This window comes from Colletotrichum paranaense, assembly GCF_030867605.1.
Source record: "Colletotrichum paranaense strain IMI 384185 chromosome Unknown Scaffold_2.1, whole genome shotgun sequence".
NCBI lineage: Eukaryota > Fungi > Ascomycota > Sordariomycetes > Glomerellales > Glomerellaceae > Colletotrichum > Colletotrichum paranaense.
In genome coordinates, this window is record NW_026848960.1 from 1,850,424 (window position 1) to 1,869,092 (window position 18,669).

The 18,669-nt window shown below is 55.2% G+C and overlaps 7 protein-coding genes across 7 annotated transcripts; 4 read left to right on the forward strand and 3 right to left on the reverse strand.

Moving 5' to 3' along the window:
• Window positions 1-42: 42 nt before the first annotated feature.
• Window positions 43-1,938, reverse strand: CPAR01_02504 (uncharacterized protein; the record flags this gene model as incomplete). The annotated part of the gene is made up of 1 exon (XM_060486791.1): window positions 43-1,938. One exon carries the CDS (start codon window positions 1,936-1,938, stop codon window positions 43-45), a length of 1,896 nt encoding a protein of 631 aa, XP_060354119.1.
• A 1,226-nt stretch (window positions 1,939-3,164) lies between these two features.
• CPAR01_02505 (succinate-semialdehyde dehydrogenase) lies at window positions 3,165-4,835 on the reverse strand (the record flags this gene model as incomplete). The annotated part of the gene is made up of 4 exons (XM_060486792.1): window positions 3,165-3,289; window positions 3,350-4,591; window positions 4,651-4,738; window positions 4,818-4,835. 4 exons carry the CDS (start codon window positions 4,833-4,835, stop codon window positions 3,165-3,167), a joined length of 1,473 nt encoding a protein of 490 aa, XP_060354120.1.
• Window positions 4,836-5,436: 601 nt separating this feature from the next.
• Window positions 5,437-7,303, forward strand: CPAR01_02506 (4-aminobutyrate aminotransferase; the record flags this gene model as incomplete). The annotated part of the gene is made up of 7 exons (XM_060486793.1): window positions 5,437-5,675; window positions 5,736-5,771; window positions 5,868-6,562; window positions 6,620-6,773; window positions 6,830-6,911; window positions 6,965-7,190; window positions 7,257-7,303. Coding segments are annotated over 7 exons (1,479 nt in total), but the record flags the coding sequence as incomplete, so codon positions are not given.
• A 1,018-nt stretch (window positions 7,304-8,321) lies between these two features.
• CPAR01_02507 (catalytic activity protein) lies at window positions 8,322-9,056 on the forward strand (the record flags this gene model as incomplete). Its single annotated transcript, XM_060486794.1, has 1 exon — window positions 8,322-9,056. The coding sequence occupies one exon, from the start codon at window positions 8,322-8,324 to the stop codon at window positions 9,054-9,056; it is 735 nt and encodes a 244-aa protein (XP_060354122.1).
• A 718-nt stretch (window positions 9,057-9,774) lies between these two features.
• CPAR01_02508 (FAD dependent oxidoreductase superfamily protein) lies at window positions 9,775-11,229 on the forward strand (the record flags this gene model as incomplete). Its single annotated transcript, XM_060486795.1, has 2 exons — window positions 9,775-10,317; window positions 10,378-11,229. The coding sequence occupies 2 exons, from the start codon at window positions 9,775-9,777 to the stop codon at window positions 11,227-11,229; spliced, it is 1,395 nt and encodes a 464-aa protein (XP_060354123.1).
• A 910-nt stretch (window positions 11,230-12,139) lies between these two features.
• On the forward strand, window positions 12,140-15,347 carry CPAR01_02509 (fungal specific transcription factor domain-containing protein; the record flags this gene model as incomplete). Its single annotated transcript, XM_060486796.1, has 5 exons — window positions 12,140-12,250; window positions 12,626-12,992; window positions 13,118-13,227; window positions 13,288-13,919; window positions 13,985-15,347. 5 exons carry the CDS (start codon window positions 12,140-12,142, stop codon window positions 15,345-15,347), a joined length of 2,583 nt encoding a protein of 860 aa, XP_060354124.1.
• Window positions 15,348-16,493: 1,146 nt separating this feature from the next.
• Window positions 16,494-18,319, reverse strand: CPAR01_02510 (oxidoreductase molybdopterin binding domain-containing protein; the record flags this gene model as incomplete). Its single annotated transcript, XM_060486797.1, has 4 exons — window positions 16,494-16,707; window positions 16,836-17,821; window positions 17,890-18,078; window positions 18,158-18,319. The coding sequence occupies 4 exons, from the start codon at window positions 18,317-18,319 to the stop codon at window positions 16,494-16,496; spliced, it is 1,551 nt and encodes a 516-aa protein (XP_060354125.1).
• Window positions 18,320-18,669: the final 350 nt, after the last annotated feature.

An 18,669-nucleotide genomic window follows, 5' to 3' on the forward strand; every position in this document is an offset into this window, starting at 1 on the left:
GTATCATGATAGAAACCCCCTCACCACTCGCGTTACGTATGCTCAAGAATGCGAAGGTTGAGAGTCTTGGTCCAGTTCAGGTTGCTTTGATGCCTGACGGGCCTTCGACAGTTCAGGGTTCTTCGAAATATTGGGATCCGTATATTTCGGGTCGTCAAGTTGTCCGAAAGTGCGAATCAGCCAGCTGTCGAAGTGCCCTGGCTTCCAATGATGGGGAAACCAGCCGTGAAAGTATTGCATCTTTGGCAAAGACGTCTCGCCCCAGGGATGAGGCGGCTTCTCCCAAATTTGGTAGATCCTGAGAGGCTCCTTCCTCTCATCGTCGATCATCGCATCGACATAGTCAATTGCCACAACACGAGGTTGCTCTGCTTTGAGAACCTCGTCTCCGCGTTTACCCGTGAGAAGAATGTTTTGGGGATCGAGACGCATGTTAACCCCGTGATGAAGCATATTTACGTAGCCTCCCAGGAGCTCCTTGAAGACGTCCAAGCGAACCTTCCTATCAAGATCCCAAGTGGTGCCATCGGCCATCTTGCACTGCTTCATGTTTCGAGGAACTAGAAGGTATTCTTTGGCGGTCCGGAAACAAAGCTCCTCAATGCTGGTGCCTTCAATATACTCCATGATGATGGCTCTGGCGAATCGTTGCTTGTCCTTCACAGCTGAATTTGTAGTCGTCAGCTTGATGGCCCAGGATCCGTAGTATTGAGGTGCAAGGTGTGGATATCCAGTCTTCTTGTGAGTCCAGAGATGCTTATAAGCACCGGCCTCGCGACTATGCTCCTGATCGGCTCTAGATGTCACCTTCCAGGGCCCTTGATACATTCCATACTGGAAGGGGTAGAACATGGCATCGTACACCTTGAGGACTGCAAGCTGACCCACGGTCAAGCGTTCACCGTCGAGAGATTCCACAACTGGGGCCTTACCGGCGACGTCTGGTTCTTTCTTACTCCCGGTTTCTCGAGATAGAGAGGAACTACCCGCATTCTCCTGGCTGAACAAGTTCGCTATCGAGGACCTGGCGAATCGCTTCTTCACCCGTGTGCTTTTCGTTCTCAAGAGTGAAACACTTCGAAGCAAGGTTCCTTTATGTTTCTTAGACATCCCGTCATCGTAATTGGCTTCGTCAACTTTGCACAGAATGACCTGGATGCCAGCAACAGGCCCACCGGATATGATTTTCATGACGGTGAGGTGGACAGTGGCCTTGTATTGGCCGACAATAGGATTGCTGATATGTCGGTCGTGATAGACCAAGCCAGTGCGAGAGAGGCGCTTTTCGGCTTCGGACAGAACTTTGTCATCGCTGTCGATGCCTGGAGGATTGGGATACTCGGAACGACCGTAAGGTCGGCGCGGAGCTTGGTAGGTGAGCACCAACTTGCTTCCCTTCTCGTATTGTTTGAAGTCTTTGGACAGGTTGTTATCGTCAATGAGAGGCACATTTCGTGACTGTGATGAGGTTGCAGGCTTCGTGTTGGTAGGAAGTCGATCGCCTGATCGCGGTTGCGGTTCCGGTTGCAGTTGAGGTTGAGGTCGCTCGTCCGAGGGCCCATCTTGCTTCTTGGGGGGCTGCTCGGCCGTTGATGGCAGCTGCTTGCCTTTGGGCGGACTATCCTCAGACCCAGAAGGCGAAGTATGCTCGCGCGACGGCCAAGGTGCTTGTGCTTCGTATGAGGAGGTCATGGACTGAACGAATGGAGTTGCTGAGTCCGGAGAGGTAGAGTACTCGGACGAGTATTTCACTGGGTTGGTCAAGCGAATGGGAATTGGTTGGGTCGAGGCGTTCTGAGCTCCAGGTTGGGGCTGGTTGTGTTGAGATTCCGTTGGCTGCGCCAAGCTTGTCGGTGATATTTCGATGGCTCCGATGCTATCTTCACCGGAATCATCGTCAGAGACTTCAGGTTGCTGGATGGGAGCCTTTGGCGGCATCTTGAATGTGTTGTATGCAGATACCACGCATGCGATGAGACTGTTGAGTCATGTGATAGTAGACCGAATTGTGCGTGATCTTCCGAAAGAGGCGCGCGATTTGAGAAGAAATAGAATTTGCGTGGCGCAAATCGGACCAAAAGAAGAGGTGTTCCGGTCGAGTATTAATAGGAAGGAATTTTTTTGGAAGGGAGAAAGAATATCTGCCTACAGCCTCCAAGGTGCTAGAAGAAGGTTCTCAAATGGACGGGAACGTGAAAGGCTCTAAGTCCTTTACTTTGCCTCCCGTACTGCCTAGAGGTCACCTGACTCCACTTTGAGATGGATAAAATGACCTCTTTACCTACAGTGAAGAGATTTCAGGTTTTCTCTCGCCTGAGGCTCCAGGTCAACACAAAGGGAGGGTGACAGGTGGCTCGGTGAGAGTTTTGCCAAAAAGGCACATATCCAGGCAGCAAGTGACCAACTGGACAATGAATGAATGGCCTACCTTTTCTTTGTGTTCTTCCAGGATAATAGGGATTCACCAGGAGGAAAATCTCCCTCATGCCCCTTTATCGTCTAGCAGGTACCCATCCTTGGACTACTAGACTAAAATGAAAGGAAGACCAAGGTACCCGAGTGGCTTGACTGGGCGAATCTCAAAGAGAAAGGAGAACCTTTTGACACCCGATGGAAGTCAGTATAAACCTGCAATACACAATCTTAAATTAGTGGATTGGAGCCACGGAGCCTACTTGGAATATGGGTCATGACCTTCATGAGTTTATATTCCCAGAGCCAGAAAGAAGCGTGTTCTTCACATGGAAGGGTCAATCACGCCTTAATGGTCTAGTGGGGTACACTAATGGTAAGGTTTGTGGTCTGAAATAGCTATTTTTCTTTCTCATCATGACCATTTCAACCGTGATGGCCTTTTGGCTTTCAAAAATGATGGCTTTAAACTACAATTCCTCTCGAATTATGACACCAAGAGCATTGTGAGTAAGCTACGCTTGACTACCTGTGAAAGAAGGTAGGTGGGTGAGTGACAAACTACCCTAGTTCCTCTCAATATCTTGCTTCTATCTCTATCACTCCTACTCCCGGCGGGGCCAGGGGATACCAATGGCAGTGGTCATGAGGAAAGGCACATTTTTCGTGGAAAAGTATTCTATTCTATCATCTAAGATACTTGGTAGGGTATAGTCTAAGAAAGAGAATAAATCATGACAGGAAAAGCGGCATTATTCAATGCCAGTCATAACCATCTTGGTGACCAAAAACTCGTCAATGCCATACTTGCTTCCTTCGCGGCCAAATCCGCTCTGCTTCACGCCACCAAAGGGCGCAGCGGGATCACTAATTGCTCCTAGAAGTAGCTCGTTAGCAAAAGTCTTCCATCAAATGCTCTCACAACTGAACAACTTACCAATGTTTACGCCAACCATGCCAACCTCGAGCGCCTCCGCCACACGCCAGCACCGCGACACGTCCTTGCTGAAGAAGTACCCCGCAAGACCAACGTCCGCATCGTTAGCAAGCTCGACAGCCTGCTCCTCGGTATCAAACGCAAACAACGCCGCCACGGGCCCAAACGTCTCCTCGGAGCAAATCTTCATGCCGGGCTTCATGTCCGCCAGCACAGTGAGGTCAAAGTAGTTGGAACCCAGCTCGGTCAGGGGCTTGCCGCCGAGAAGCACCCGCGCGCCCTTGGCGACGGCATCCTTGACGTGCTCGCCGACCTTGGCGACGGCGCGGTTGTGAATCAGCGGGCCGTGCGTCGTTGTCTCGGCGAACCCGTCGCCGACGGTAAAGGTCTTGATGGCGTCCACGACCATCTGCGAGAACTTGTCGTACACGCTGCTGTGGACCAGGATCCGGTTGGCGCACACGCACGTCTGGCCCGAGATTCTGAACTTGGACGCGATGAGGCCCTTGAGCGCCGCGTCTAGATCGGCGTCTTCGAAGACGATGAAGGGGGCGTTGCCGCCGAGCTCAAAGGACAACTTCTTGAGTGTTGAGGAGCATTGGTTCATCAGCAGCTTTCCGACGCCCGTCGAGCCGGTGAAGGACACTTTCTTGATGACCGGGTGCGTCGTCAGCACTTTCCCTACGGAAATGGTGTTATCCAGGGCCGTGATGATGTTCACCACGCCCGCAGGGATACCCGCGCGATGAGCGAGCTCGGCGAGAGCCAGCGCCGTCAGGGGTGCCTCGGCCGGTGCCTTGACGACGACGGTACACCCGGCCGCCAGCGCGGGGCCGACCTTGCGTGTAATCATGGCCGCAGGGAAGTTCCACGGCGCGATGAGGCCGCAAACGCCGATAGGCTCCTTGAGAGTGACGAGGCGGCAGCTTGGGTTACTCGCCTGGATGGTGTCGCCGTAGATCCGGGGCGCCTCCTCGGAGAACCACTCGAAAAAGGAGGCGGCGTAGCTGACTTCCGTCTTTGCGTCGGCCAGAGGCTTGCCGTTCTCCAGGGTGATGATCTTGGCGAGGTCGTCGGCGTTTTCCATCATGAGGTCGAACCATTTCCGAAGGAGGCGCGCTCTGGCGCGTGCCGGGGTCTTGCGGAAGGATTTGAAGGCATCGTGGGCGGCGAGGATGGATGCTTCGGTGTCGGCTTCGTCGAACTCGGGACACTTTGCTACCTCGGTGAGGGTTGAAGGGTCTGGTGAGAGTGTCAGCTTGGCTGCTCCTGCCGAGTTGATGTGGTGGTGAACTACTCACTCTCGACTGAGAATACTTTCTCAGATTTGGCGCCAATCCATTGCCCGTTGACCAAGCATGATGTCTTCAGCAGGGAAGCATCTTTCAACTGTAACATCACAATAGTTTAGCAAACAAATGACATTCACTAAGAGGCTCATGTCCTCTAACGGGAGGACCCCACTTACTTGATGTGCTGATGCCATTGTGAGTAAAAGTAATGCACCTCGATCTTGGTTCCTGCAGAAAAGTGGTCTGATGACTACAGAAACACCGCGGTAAGCCGGACAGCCTCATGCGGTCGACTGTTTATATGAACCCTTTCACGATGGCGTCAAAGTTGGCGACAGTGCGATATCGTTGTCGCCTGTCTGATACCGGTGTGGGAACGACAATTGTGGTTTTGAGTGGGACCGGCCCGGGCCCGGAGTGGGGCACTCGGAGGGGGGTTTGACACATCTTGTGATTTGAACCCGCTGAAAATGGCAAGAAAATAGACCAATTCTGTACACTAAAACTCTCGCCCCAGAACGCCTCAATGCACAGTGTGTTTGGAATGAGCCGCAATCGGGATTTTAAGGATGGGTCATGCTAGATTCAATGGAGATTTGGCGGGGTTCACTCTTACGCCTTGGCCTGGGCCCGGATGGGGCGCCGGTTCGGGACCGGCCGGCTCGTGCCCGGCTCCCACACGCAGAAGGGGCGAACGGAAGCTTTCGGGCGTAACCACGGACGATAAATACGCGATCTCCCAACACTTGACGATGGGTTTTTGTATCAAGCAAGCTTCAAGAGTCTCTGAAAAAAACAGATATACATACACCTTACACTGTATCGCACCTTCTCCGAGACTCATTTACAAGATCACCACAGCTCAGTTGCTCAGATCAATACCAGACCTTCAAGATGCCCGCTGTTATTGAGCACTCGGTCACTACGGAGGTCCCTGGACCTATCTCCAAGGCCAGCGCAAAGAAGCTCGATACCTTCTTTGACGCCCGCGCCGTTCACTTCGTCGTCGACTACGACAAGAGTTCCGGAAACTAGTACGCAGCAACCATCGGCTGTCTTGGTAGAACCTCGTGCTAACAACAGGTGCTTTGTAGCATCGTCGACGTTGACGGCAACAAGTACCTCGATGTGTAAGTCCACTCCCCGGAGCCGCAGCCGCCGATCACCTCGCCGGGCACACCACAATCGACCCGCATCTCGCTAATCTCCCCCGGTTCTCAAAACAGTTACTCCCAGATCGCCTCCATCCCGGTAGGCTACAACAACCCCACCCTCATCGAGGCCGCCAAGTCCCCCGAGATGATCTCCGCCCTCGTCAACAGACCCGCCATCGGCAACTTCCCCTCGGGCGCCTGGCACGACCTCCTCCAGAACGGCCTCATGAAGGCCGCCCCGGAGGGACTCAACCACATTTTCACCGCCCAGTCCGGCTCCGAGGCCAACGAGCTGGCCTACAAGGCCGCCTTCATGCTCTACCGCCGCCGCGAGCGCGGCGAGGCCGAGTGGTCGCACGAGGAGATCCACTCGTGCCTGCACAACACCACCCCCGGTTCCCCCGAGCTGGCCATCATGAGCTTCAAGAACTCCTTCCACGGACGCGGCTTCGGCAGCTTGTCCACCACGCGCAGCAAGGCCGTGCACAAGCTCGATATCCCCTCGTTCAACTGGCCCCAGGCTTCGTTCCCGGCGCTCAAGTACCCCCTGGACAAGTACGCGGCCGAGAACGAGGCCGAGGAGAAGCGCTGCCTGAAGGAGGTGGAGGAGCTGATTCAGAGCTGGCACTGCCCCGTTGCTGCTGTTATCGTTGAGCCTATCCAGTCCGAGGGCGGCGATAACCACGCTTCCCCTGCCTTCTTCCAAGGTCTGCGCGACATCACGCAGAAGCATGCTGTTGTCATGATTGTTGATGAGGTCCAGACTGGTGAGTGGCTCTCCTTGATATGAAAAATTTATGCAGTCGCACTCATATGTTGATTAGGCTTCGGCGCTACTGGCAAGTTCTGGGGCCACGCTCACTGGAACCTCACCTCCCCTCCCGACATCGTCACCTTCTCCAAGAAGGCCCAGACTGCCGGCTACTACTTTGGCGACCGCATGCTGGTCCCCGACAAGGCTTACCGCCAGTTCAACACGTATGTCATCCCTTTCATCGTCGTCTTTAACTGAACCACCGCTAACGAGCCTGCAGCTGGATGGGTGATGCCGCCCGCGTCATCGTCTGCAAGGCAGTTATTGACGAGATCCGCGAGAAGAAGCTCGTAGAGCAGACCGTAAGTTAACCATTCCAGACTCATCATGAGTTACAAACTCACACGTGCTATAGGCTCGCGTTGGTGAAGTCCTCTACGCCGAGATGGAGAAGCTCGCCCAAAAGTACCCCGACCACGTCATGAACCTTCGCGGCAAGGGCCAGGGCACCTACGTCGCCTTCGACACCCAGAGCGCGGCTGCCGTCACGAGCTCGATGAAGCGCCTCGGCGTCAACATTGGCGCTTGCGGCAAGGAGACCATCCGTCTCCGCCCCATGCTCATCTTTGAGGAGGCGCATGGTAAGTCTCTTGAAGAAACACTCACCTTATCTTATACGACCAGGAGTCTAACATACATCTCTACAGTGCCCATTTTGATCTCTGCATTTGAGAAGACCTTTTCTTCATTGTAAACAACATTTTATCACGAAAGCATGGCATGGACGGGAAAAGAAATCAAAAATTTGGCGGATTTAGCATAGCATGGATTTACAGCTCCGACGGTAGACCCAAGGTGGGGATCACGGTTTAGGGAGATCTTTTTCTTTTTGATACCATAATGACAGAGCCGATGATGGCCTTGAAAACGGAACATATCTCCTCAACCTTCTCATAGTGAACTCTCAAACGGAATGGGGCAACTTGGTTGAAGACTCGAGTAACTGACGCATGTTTTTCTATGGACAAAAAGCTGTCAAGTCAAAGCCATCACCAATAGTTCCCACCTTCATCTTGGTATGGATGGCTGACTCGGGTAATATGACAAGTTCTCCGTGAGATCAATCTTCCAAAGGCCTTGAGTCGCAAGCCTCAACGATAAGTAAAACACACATTTCTAGTGTACCCATTCAGGACCCCCTCCCCACGATCTTTGTCCGACAGATGGCTAGTCGGGTAAAGCTACCACCGCACCGCACAGTCTTAGTCGGGAAGGGGATACTGACTACCGGGCGGAACCAACGGGTAGCGCGGCTGGCGGCCGGTAGCTTATCATGCAAGAACCGGGAAATACCTGCGGTCTCTATTTTCGGGGCATCCCCCTCTCGGGACTGGTCGCCCCGTCGAGTGATACGCAACCGGTTCGTCGGATCCGCCAGAGCAGCCGGCTGGGGTAACAAGGATCGTCGCGGCATGACACGTGCGGTGGTACACCGTACCCCGCTCATCCCCGCGGGCCTAGGCGCCGAGATAGGGCGATGATGCGCACCGGTGATGAGGCTATCTATCACCTTTTTTTCTTGATAATGGTCTATTTTCAATGGCTGAAAAGTTCGTGATGGTCTCATATAAACCTTCAAGACCAGGTTCGCAATCACGCAAACTCACCTTACCCAAAAAGAGGTTCTTCACACACTTAATCAAAATCACTTCGTGAACGCTCCTTCACACACACACACACACACACACACACACACACACACACATACAAACATGTCATCACCAAAGAAACACGTCGTCTTCGACATCGTAGGCACCTGCATGTCCTACGACGCCATCCCCCGCGCCATCGAAACCCGTCTCGGCCCCAAACTCGCACAACACAACATCAAGCCCGCCCTCCTCAGCTTCGCCTGGATCGAGGCCGCCGAGCGCGAGTACACCTACCTCTCCATCCAAGGCCGCTACCGCCGCTTCTACGACATCTTCCGCAGCCTCTTCTACCGCATGCTCTTCCAAGCCGGCGTCCCCGAACCGCGCAAACTCGCCACCGACGACGACGTAGCCTACATCATGGACCGTTTCCTCGAGCTCGAGGCCCGGCCCGGCACAAAGGAGTGTTTCACGCTGCTGCGAGAAGCCGGCTTCACAGTCTGGGCCTTCACGGCGGGCGACGCGAAGCGCGTGGGCGGGTACTTTGCCAAGGCGGGCATCGACATGCCCGCGGAGAACCTCAAGAGCTGCGACGCGGACGGCATCGGCAAGCCGGACCCCAGGGCGTACAAGCCCGTGCTGGAGAGCTTTGGCGGGGAGGAGGCGTGGTTCGCGGCGGCGCACATGTGGGATGCGTCGGCGGCCAAGGGGTGCGGGTTCAAGGGGGCGTGGTGCGCCGTGTACGAGGGGGAGCCGTGTACGGATTTGTTTGGGGAGATGGATGTCATGGCGACCGAGTTGCCGGACATGGCGCGGAAGATTATAGCCGCTTCGGAGGGGGCGGCCGCGGCGTAAACGGCGTGATGGGGAGGGGGAATCCTTATCCGTGTGATGGGGGAAAGATCATGGGGGTGTTTAGTCCTCCCTCTCGCTTTTCTAAGCGGTAAACTCCCCCGGAATAATGACCAAAATGACTAATCTTCATGCATTGTTTTCTACTGTGAAGAAAGATATCGTTCTCGGGTTGTTGGTTGAAGCTGATTCGCTGTGGATATCCTTCATCAAATGTCACTGGGCGTCTGTCATTTGCTTATCACACCTTAGAGAGAAAAAGAGAGGACCCGGCAAATTGCCGGTCCCGTCCTCCCCCGCCGCCGGCTCGGCCTCCGGTCTCGGACACTCGCCGTGTTTTCCGTCACAAACCCCTCCAAGAAGCACTAACATCCACCCGTGATCCGGAGCTAGAACCAGAGAGATATCGGTGGGTATGGGTCCCATGCCCGATGCATCTTATCTCGGTTTGCCGGCCTCCAGTGCTTCTTAGCAGCCCCAATTGAGCTTCAACGGCACGTTGGTTCATTGCAACGTGCCGGTTCGTACGTTGATAGTCGTACCAGCCCAAAGAAGCGCTTGTTTTCCCCAACATTGGTATATAGAAAGTCCACGCGTATTGCTTATCAGCTCGGGCTTCACTTCTAGCCTGCCCAGTGAACCTTTGCCCCTCCTATTGTGAAAAAGGGAAGCCCGAAAGAAGCTTGCCAAGCCCACCTCTCATCCCGTCACACCCCAAGCCATGCCCGCACCAAAGCCGACAAACCGGACCCCGGTCTCCAACCCCGTCCCCTCCTTCTGGAACGCCGCCCCCCGCCCCCTCGACGACCACCGCACCACCCCGGACCTCCCCGCCGCGAGCGACATCGTCATCGTCGGCGCCGGCTTCGCGGGCGTCGCCACGGCCTACCACATCCTCAAGGACAACCCATCCCCGCCGTCCATCACCATCCTCGAGGCCAGGAAGGTGTGTTCCGGCGCCTCGGGTCGCAACGGCGGGCACGTCAAGCCCGACACGTATTTCCAGGTGCCAAAGTACACCAAGCTCTTTGGTCCCGAGCAGGCAGCCGCGTTGGCCGCGTTTGAGGCCTCGAATGTGTACGCCGTCAAGGAGCTCGTGGAGAGTGAGGGCTTAGATTGCGACTTCCACTTGACAAGGGCGGTTGATGTGTATCTTGATCCGGAGCATGCCAAGGAGACTGAGGCTGCGTATCGGGAATTAGTGAAGGCGGGGGTCGTGAATATGAAGGATGTTGCTTTCACTCCAAAGAAGGATGCTGAAAGGGTAAGTCTATTCCCCCCCAACATCGATGATGAGAGATATAGACTAATCATCCAAACACAGGTCTCAGGAGTCAAGGGCGCTCAATGCGCCTTCTCTTTCACAGCAGCACATCTATGGCCAGCAAAAATGGTCCACCAGCTACTAGACCGCCTCCTCAAAAAGGGGTTGAACCTACAAGCCAACACGCCAGTAACATCGATCTCATCAACGCCCGACGCCGCCGGCCGCTGGACAATCCAGACCCCGCGCGGCGCCATCAGCGCCGGCACAGTCGTCGTAGCCACAAACGGCTACACAGCTCAAGTCCTCCCACAATACGAAGACCGCATAGTCCCCGTCCGCGGCCTCTGCAGCCGCATCACCACCCCGGGGGGCCCCAACGGCCCGCACCTGGTCAACACGTACGGCATCCGCTTCGACGCGCGAAACAACGACTACCTCATCCCCCGGGCGGACGGGAGCATCGTCGTCGGCGGCGCGCGGCAGATGTTTTGGCATAAGCGCGGCGAGTGGTTCGACAACGTCCGGGACGACGAGCTAGTGAAGGGCGCGTCGCCGTACTTTGACGGGTACATGCAGAGGCACTTCCGCGGGTGGGAGGAGAGCGGCGCGACGACGGAGAGGGTGTGGACGGGCATCATGGGGTACAGCTCCGATTTCATGCCGCATCTGGGTGGTGTGCCTGGGAAGCCGGGGCAGTACATCATTGCCGGATTTTCTGGTCACGGCATGCCGGAGATTCTGCTCTCGAGTAAAGGCGTGGCGGCCATGATTCGCGATGGGGCTTCATTTGAGAGCACGGGGCTGCCGAGCATCATGGAGACGTCGAGAGCGAGGATCGAGAGGATCGATAGCCCGCTCGAGGACGGACTCAAGTCTTTGTGGGAGGATGATGTGAAGGCGAAGCTTTGAAGGGGATACGGGCCACGACTCTGACTAATATGACGATAAGTCAATAAGAGACTGGTCTACTCTGTACAATAACACAACCTCGAATCCTCGAGCTCGAGAAACCTCTTGTTCCTTGCTTTTCCCCCTCGTAAGAGCTTTCTCCATGTCAGCGAATGCATCACTCAACATCGACTGTCTACCTATAGTTTGAATTGGAGTCTTCTAAAGTGAACGAGTCTAGAACACAGTCAGATGCCGCACCACGAGTCAAGGCAACTCCAGAATCTGGGTTCCTGGGTTTGTGCATCATGCAACATTTCGGCTCCGACCAGGATATAGCCGGCTTCCCCGCGTCTTGGTCACCAAAAAACAGCGGGTCCGCTCCCCTCCGACCCCCCCGCCGACCGCGGCGCTGGAGGTTTCGCCGAACTTCTGCCTCCCCGACCCCCTCCCCTTCTGGCCTTCTGGGAAATGGGGCGCGCGAAGGACTCAGGTAGTAGACGCAGCCAGAGAGTCAGCGCCAGCAGGCCTATCTTAGCTCCCCTCACACACAAACTCGGAACAACCACTCTCATTCACTCACTCACTCATTCCTTTATCCACCCGCATAACTTGCCCACTCCCAATTCCGAGGAATTTGCAAGGGCATTGAGAGACAGGACCAGACCTTCCTTTCTGAACACGGGCCTCCTTCGTTACGGCGGGGTCACTTGGGAAACACTTTCCGCGGAGAGCCTAAACGAACCTCCCTACACACAAAGAAGACCAAGCCAGAGACACAGAGAGACGAACATAGACAGAGAGAGTCCTCCACCACCGGCCCGGGTCCTCGCCTGGCCCTGTTGATCGGCACAGTCCGCTGCTGCCGCCCTCTCTCGCTATCTACTACAGTCCCCTTATCGGCTATTGCGACTCCAAGAAGAAGTTGTAAATGGATCCCGAGGACGGCTTGCGCCTGCAACGACACAAGCAGCGTCGCGTAGCGGATAAGGAGCGGAAGAGGGCAGTTCGAGCGTATGATGAAGCCCATTTCTTTTGTTTTGTTTTTCCTCCCACGTTCCTGTCCAGTCGTATTTTCATTACTAGTTACTCGGTCCAATTGATGTGCGAGAACCTCCCTCATGCTGACGCGACCAAGCTGTGACGGATGTCGGCGACTCAAGGAAAAATGCGACGGAGGAGTTCCTTGCCGCCGGTGCACCCGTCTGCGCCGGCAGTGCGAGTTCCTCACGCCCACGACGAGAGATGAGCCCGGATCGGAAAACTCGACAAGGTGAGAACCTATAGACCTCTTACTTCTCTATACCCATGTCCTTCCCCAAACGTAGCACTGTTATAAGATTCCTCAATGCGATATCTCATGCTGTTCTTTCCCTTGGGTTCTTTGCACCAATGTAAAACATCTGGCTGACAAAAGGGCCATATCGGCGGGTATAATAATAATAGACCCCGCCACTCGCAACATCATGAAGACGCTCAGTTGAGCCAGAGAATGTCCTACATGGAGCGGCTCCTGGCGCACTACACCGGCAAGAGCACCCTTGACGCCGAGACTCTAAAGACCTTGGCCGAGTCCGTGGAGAAGACGAAGTCGCCTGCTGGACGACCGCGCACCAGCCCGGAGGGCGCGGTGACCGGGGCCGGCGGTGGTGCTGGTGCTGGCGGTGGAGCGGATGTCACCATGGAGCCGGACGTCGGCGCCGAGGCAGAGGTGCAGTCGCATAGCTCCGACTCTTTCAAGGTTGACGAGATAACGGTTCAGCCTCTGGAGAACAACATCACACGTAAGGCGGGCCCTATCTCTCTTCCCTCTCCCCTTCTCCTCCCTCTCCCCTTCTCCTACCTTCCCCCTGCTCTACCCTTCCCTCTTCCCCGGACCCTCAACAGGCTCGGCTCTAGCATCCCGAAGGACCTCTCCCCGTAGACCGCCATGTTGACCTCCGAGCAGATTACTCCGGCGAGTTCTCACACTGGAACTTCTCCATGCGGATAAAGCAATGGATCGAACAGTGTGTAAACGTAAGCATGCCCGCCCTTTCACCTCAACCAAGTCGGCATCGCTGACCCCCCTTCTCATAGGACGCCCCGGATGGTCCAAAGACACAGTTCAAAGAATACTACCGCCCAGAAGAACTCCAGTCCCCCTCCAACACAGTAGCCTCCCTCTCCTCCCTCCCGCCCCGTTACGTCGCAGACTTCCTCGTCCAGGCCTTCTTCAATCATGCCGAGACGAGCTACTTTTACGTCGAGCGTCACTGGCTCATGGACAGGCTCGACCTCGTCTACGAGAACTCGGCCTCCCTGACGCGCCGCGACGTCGGCACCGTCTGCATGATCCTCATCATCTTCGCCATCGGTACGCAGTACGCCTACCTCGACTCCCGGAACGAGAGGGGCGGCCCACCCAGCGCCGCCGCCGACTCGAGCCCCTTTTCGGAGGACACCATCGGCATAATGTTCTATCAGCAGGCGTGCCGGCTGGTCCCCGACGTGATTACTATATCGTCGCTGGAGAGCGTTCAGGCGTGTTTGCTCATCGGCCTCTATACGTTACCACTCGACGCCTCGGGGCTGTCGTACGTTTACTTGAACCTGGCGGTCAAGCTCGCGATCCAGAATGGTATGCACCGGAAGCATCCCGGGGCCGCCATTGACCCTGTCATTCGTGAAACGAGGAACCGTGTCTGGTGGACGGCCTACACAACGGAAAAGTGAGTACACTTCACTTTTGTCACGAGCCACTTATTCCTTCTCACATATTGACTTTATCTCCCAGGCGAATCGGCATATTCCACGGCCGGCCAGTATCCATCGCAGCAAGCGACGTCGACGCCGAACTCCCAGTCGACAGACCAGAAATCTGGCCCGGTTCAGCACCGCCAAATACGGCACACATGCTAGCAACCCTCCAGCTCAACAACGCCCTCAGCAGAATAGCTCACCAAATGTCAGTCGCCCCCTATCTCCGCTCTCTTCTTTACACCTCCTTGTTCTCCCCTCATCTCACTAACATTCAACCCACAAGATCTCTCTTCAAAACTTTTGAAAAGAACGAAATCCCAGAAGGCATGGCCAAGCTCGTCGAGATGAAGGCCCAACTCCACAACTGGTGGAACAGCCTCCCAGAACCAACCTTCATCAAGGACCCGACCACGGGCCCCGCCGTCTTCCGCCCGACAATGCACCTGAGGCTAGAATACTGCCTCGTCCGCATGTTCGCCGGCCGCCCCTTTATCTTCCCCCGCGAATCGGCCCACCGCGGCAGCACAGCAAGCTCCTCCGGATCCCCCGCGGACTCCGTCGCCGTCACAGTAGTCGCAGGCGGCGGCGGCGGTCCCTCCTCCGGCGGTGCCGGTGGCGGCCGCGCCACGACAAGCAGCTCAACCAGCAAAACAACACACCCGCGCGCCGTCCTCGTAGCAGACTGCGTCGACGCCGCCCTCCTCGTCGTAGAAACATGCCGCCTCCTCCGCAACACAGTCGGCCTCGCCCGCGCCTCGTACACGGAATTCTCCTCGTGCCGCGCCGCCCTGCTCGTCATCATCACGCAGTGCCTCCAGAAGAAGACGGACCGCCTCCGCGACGCCCTGCGGGAAGGCATGGCGATGCTGAGGGAGATGTCGGCGGGCGGGGAATCTGCGAAATCGGAGATGTCCCTGATCGAGGCCTTTGAGCGCGCCATTTCGAGGCTGGATATGGCGGACGAGAGTAACGGTGGCGGGGCTGGGGCTAACGGCGGCGCTTCTGGGGTGAAGGAGTCTGATTACGCGAGGTTTAAAAAGTGGGAGATGTTATGGAAGACGGATGCGCCTGCGCAGGGCCACGGCCAGGGTGGTGATGCGAGGAGCGAGAGGGATGGACTTGATGCCGCGGGGCTGCCGATTCCGCCGCATCCTGCGGGCATATGGCGGAGTGGAGGACACGGGCACTCTAGTGGCGGAGGAGGACATGTTCCTCCCGGCGCGGGGAGGCAGGGTACGGGGTCATTGCCGCCGGCGATGCCGTTTTTCGGGCTCGATGGGAGTCTATCGCCTATGCCGCCTGCGCTCGACGAGTTCTCGGCCATGTTCGGGAACGGATACGTGCCGGGCTTCGAAGGTATGGGCGGAAGTGTAAACGGGAACTGGATGGGTCTTTGAGTTCAGGATGGAGGAAACTTTGAAAGAAAAAGGAGCCAGTCGATTGAGACATTGCCTACTTCACGGCCGGCAGAATATGGCGTTTGCGTGTCTCTGTTTACCTCCTTGGATGTGAAGATATCTTTACATCGGTCATATCTTCCACAAGGTCATACCTTCCTAACTAAATACACGAGAAGGGTATATACCCCCCCTCAAGTCCATTCCTGTCACCAGCCAGCAGGCGCCCCTTTGGGGGTCAGGTCAAAACTGGCTGGGTGGTGGAGTGGTTGAAGTCCACGAACAGCCTAATCGGTGAAGGCGAAGAGGTCCCGTGTTCGAGTCCCAGCATGTGCGCCAGAGATGTAGCCCCCGTTCGCCACCGGGGGGGTGAACTCTTTTGCTTTTTGGTATCATCAAGGAGTGAGTAGGTAGGTAGTCACCTTAGGACAGGACGAAGAATAAATAGACTACGTTCTGAAACAAGACACGATGATGTTACTGGGTGTCTGAACTTGATGAATATTGTTTGATGTGAAGTAAAAGGCCCGGAAGGAGTGGGTGACCGATTTACTGGAAAGCTGTCGCTGGGATGCCTCACCATTTTAAACGAGGAAGAAAGCTACATTATCATCAAAAGGCGGTGTATATATGCAATGAAAGTGGTCTGACTACCACACTGACCCCTCAGATATGGCCTCATGGCCGAACTCCTGTGCAGGAGACCTATTTAGGCAGAACCACAAAGTCAAGGAGTAAGAACGGAACACGGAGTAAAGGAGAGAAGTATTCCCATGTGAAAGACTCGATAGCTCTGTGTGATAATCTGTAGAATGACCTTTCTAGATGCTAGACTTGGCATGGGAGCATATACCTTGGACTTGATATAATAGCAGAATATTGGAGCACCGGTAGCACTTGTTCGCATACTACTGAATAACATCACGCGTGTAGTCTTTTTTGTATAGTAAATATGATAGAACTTCAACATACAAGACTCAATACCCTGCAATATGGGCGTCTTGGCTGAGAACTACAATAACAAAACTTCAGGCTCCCCATCACCACGAAAACAAAACAAAACACAACAAGCCGTTTCGTTGCCTCGCTCAATATTTCTTCTCCCCAGTCAACCCTCTGATAAATCCTCCTCGACCCAAATTCCCTTTACTCCGTAGGATCCCGCCCGCCCTGCGCCGCCATGTTCCTCTCATACTCCTCATCCGACTCAAAGTCAATCTCGGCAGGCAGCGTAATCGGCACAATCGGGATCCCATTCTCCTCCAGCTTCTTCAGCCTCGCCGCCGTCGCGGGTCTCGACTTGTTGATGCTATACACCTTGATGCGGTGCGCCGACGACGTGACGTGCAAGTCCCAGTTCCTGTGTAGTCTCATCATCAGTCTCTAAATCATCGTCGTCCCTTCTGCCACAAAGTGGGAAGACACGAAATTCGCATCCGAAGAAGTGTGAATACGAAGGAGAGAAAAAGGGGGGAGTGAAAGACATACCAAGCAGACCTCACAAAAGTAGGCTGCGTATTACACGCATTATCCCACGTCCTCACACAAAACTCCAACCACCCCTCGGCGTCAACAGGCAACTCAATCTCCCACAACCGCCACGCATGGAAATACTTGCCACTCATCTTCTCCCACGGAACCTCATACCACACCCCGCCCCCATCACCGCTCACCTCGACCCTCACAGGCCAATGCCCGCCCCCGGAATACGCCCACCCCCTCAATCTCACCTTCCCTTCGTGAACGACCTGCTCCATATCCCTCGGCGTCATAATAGCAGAGCTCACCGGCATCTCCTGGATCGAGAATCCGTTGCTGTACTTTACATTCTGCTTCCCCACCTGCGGCGTGTAGTAGATATACTCCCGCCTCTGCACCGGCGCACTACTCTCGCTCGCGATGGCCCGGATCTGCGTCAACCACTTTGTGCTCCGCGCCCCGATGTACCCAAACACCACCGTCCGCAACGGAAACCCGTGGATCTTGGGCAGCGGCTGCCCGTTCATCTCCCACGCCAGCAGCACCTCGTTCGCTTTCACCTTCCGCCACGGCACGCTCACGACGTAGTTATACACCTTGCCCTTCTTAAAGTATGTATCCGCGCCGTAAAACTCCAAGTGCGCCGCGCCGTCTTTCAACCCGCCGCAGTACTTTATGACTTTCTTCAGGGACACGCCCGTCCATCGCGCGGTGCCGATGGCGCCTTCGCCCCAGGGGGCGTTGATGAGCTCGTCGCCGTCGCCTGGGTACTGCGCGATCTGCTCGATACGCCGCGTGCCGGAGCACTGGATCGAGACGACGTTGGTTTGGTGTTTGAACTTGGTTTTTAGGTCGTGCAGGGTCAGTGTCTGCGGGTTGTTGACGAGGCCAGCGATGTCGAGGGTGTATTTGTCCTCGTCGATTTCCGGGATGCCGCCGTGGTTGCGAACAAAGTGGTCTTTGTTGGAGGTGATTTCTGTCTCTACCAGGCGTTTCTGCGGTTTTTTTCTGTATGTCAGTCTGTGGGGAGGGAATCTTGGTGCGAAGATTCGAAAAGACTAACACGAGGGGGCTCGCCGTTGTAAGGAAACTGAAGAACGTGAATCATATCCTGCGCCTTTTCCTTCTTGACGATATCCCAGCTGACTTCGGGGATATGACCCAGCCCGCACGCGTAGTGATACTGCTTCCATCGCTCCCCCGTCAGGATCGGATTCGTATCGGGCAGCGGTCCCAGTTGATACTGAGGCGGCTATTACACGCAATAGGAAAATTCAGTCAGCAGATGCTCCCAACACATGAACCCACAGGGCATCGACGTGTTGACTTACCTCCGGAAAGTCATAATGCCTCATGAGCTCTTCAACTTGCTTCTTCTTCTCCGGATACTTCTCCCACTCAATGTAACCTTTCCAGCCATCCCTCTCCTCCTTGAAGTGAGGTGCCTTACCCTTCGCCTTGAAGGGGATCGCGTGAGGTTCAGCAGGAGCCATGGTGAGTACCACAAATAAAAGAGGAAGTCAGAAAGCCGATTTTCACCGAAAATATCTCTGAATAAAGACCACAAAAGACGGGAAGACGTCGTTAATAAGATGCAAAGCCACTCATCGACAGGCATCCAATAACACGCCAAAAGTAATCTCCTACACTGGCAAAATCACACCTAGAAACCATGACATACATCTCTCAGCGAGTCCAGTTTGTTACAAACACACCCCAGCCAATAAGCAGCCTCTCATTTAGAATCTGATGCCGTCATGAAGACATCAAATAACCGTCTTCTCTCATGCGGAAGCTTTGCCGCGGCCCGACGCTAACAAACCTGCATTGCAGGTATGTCAGC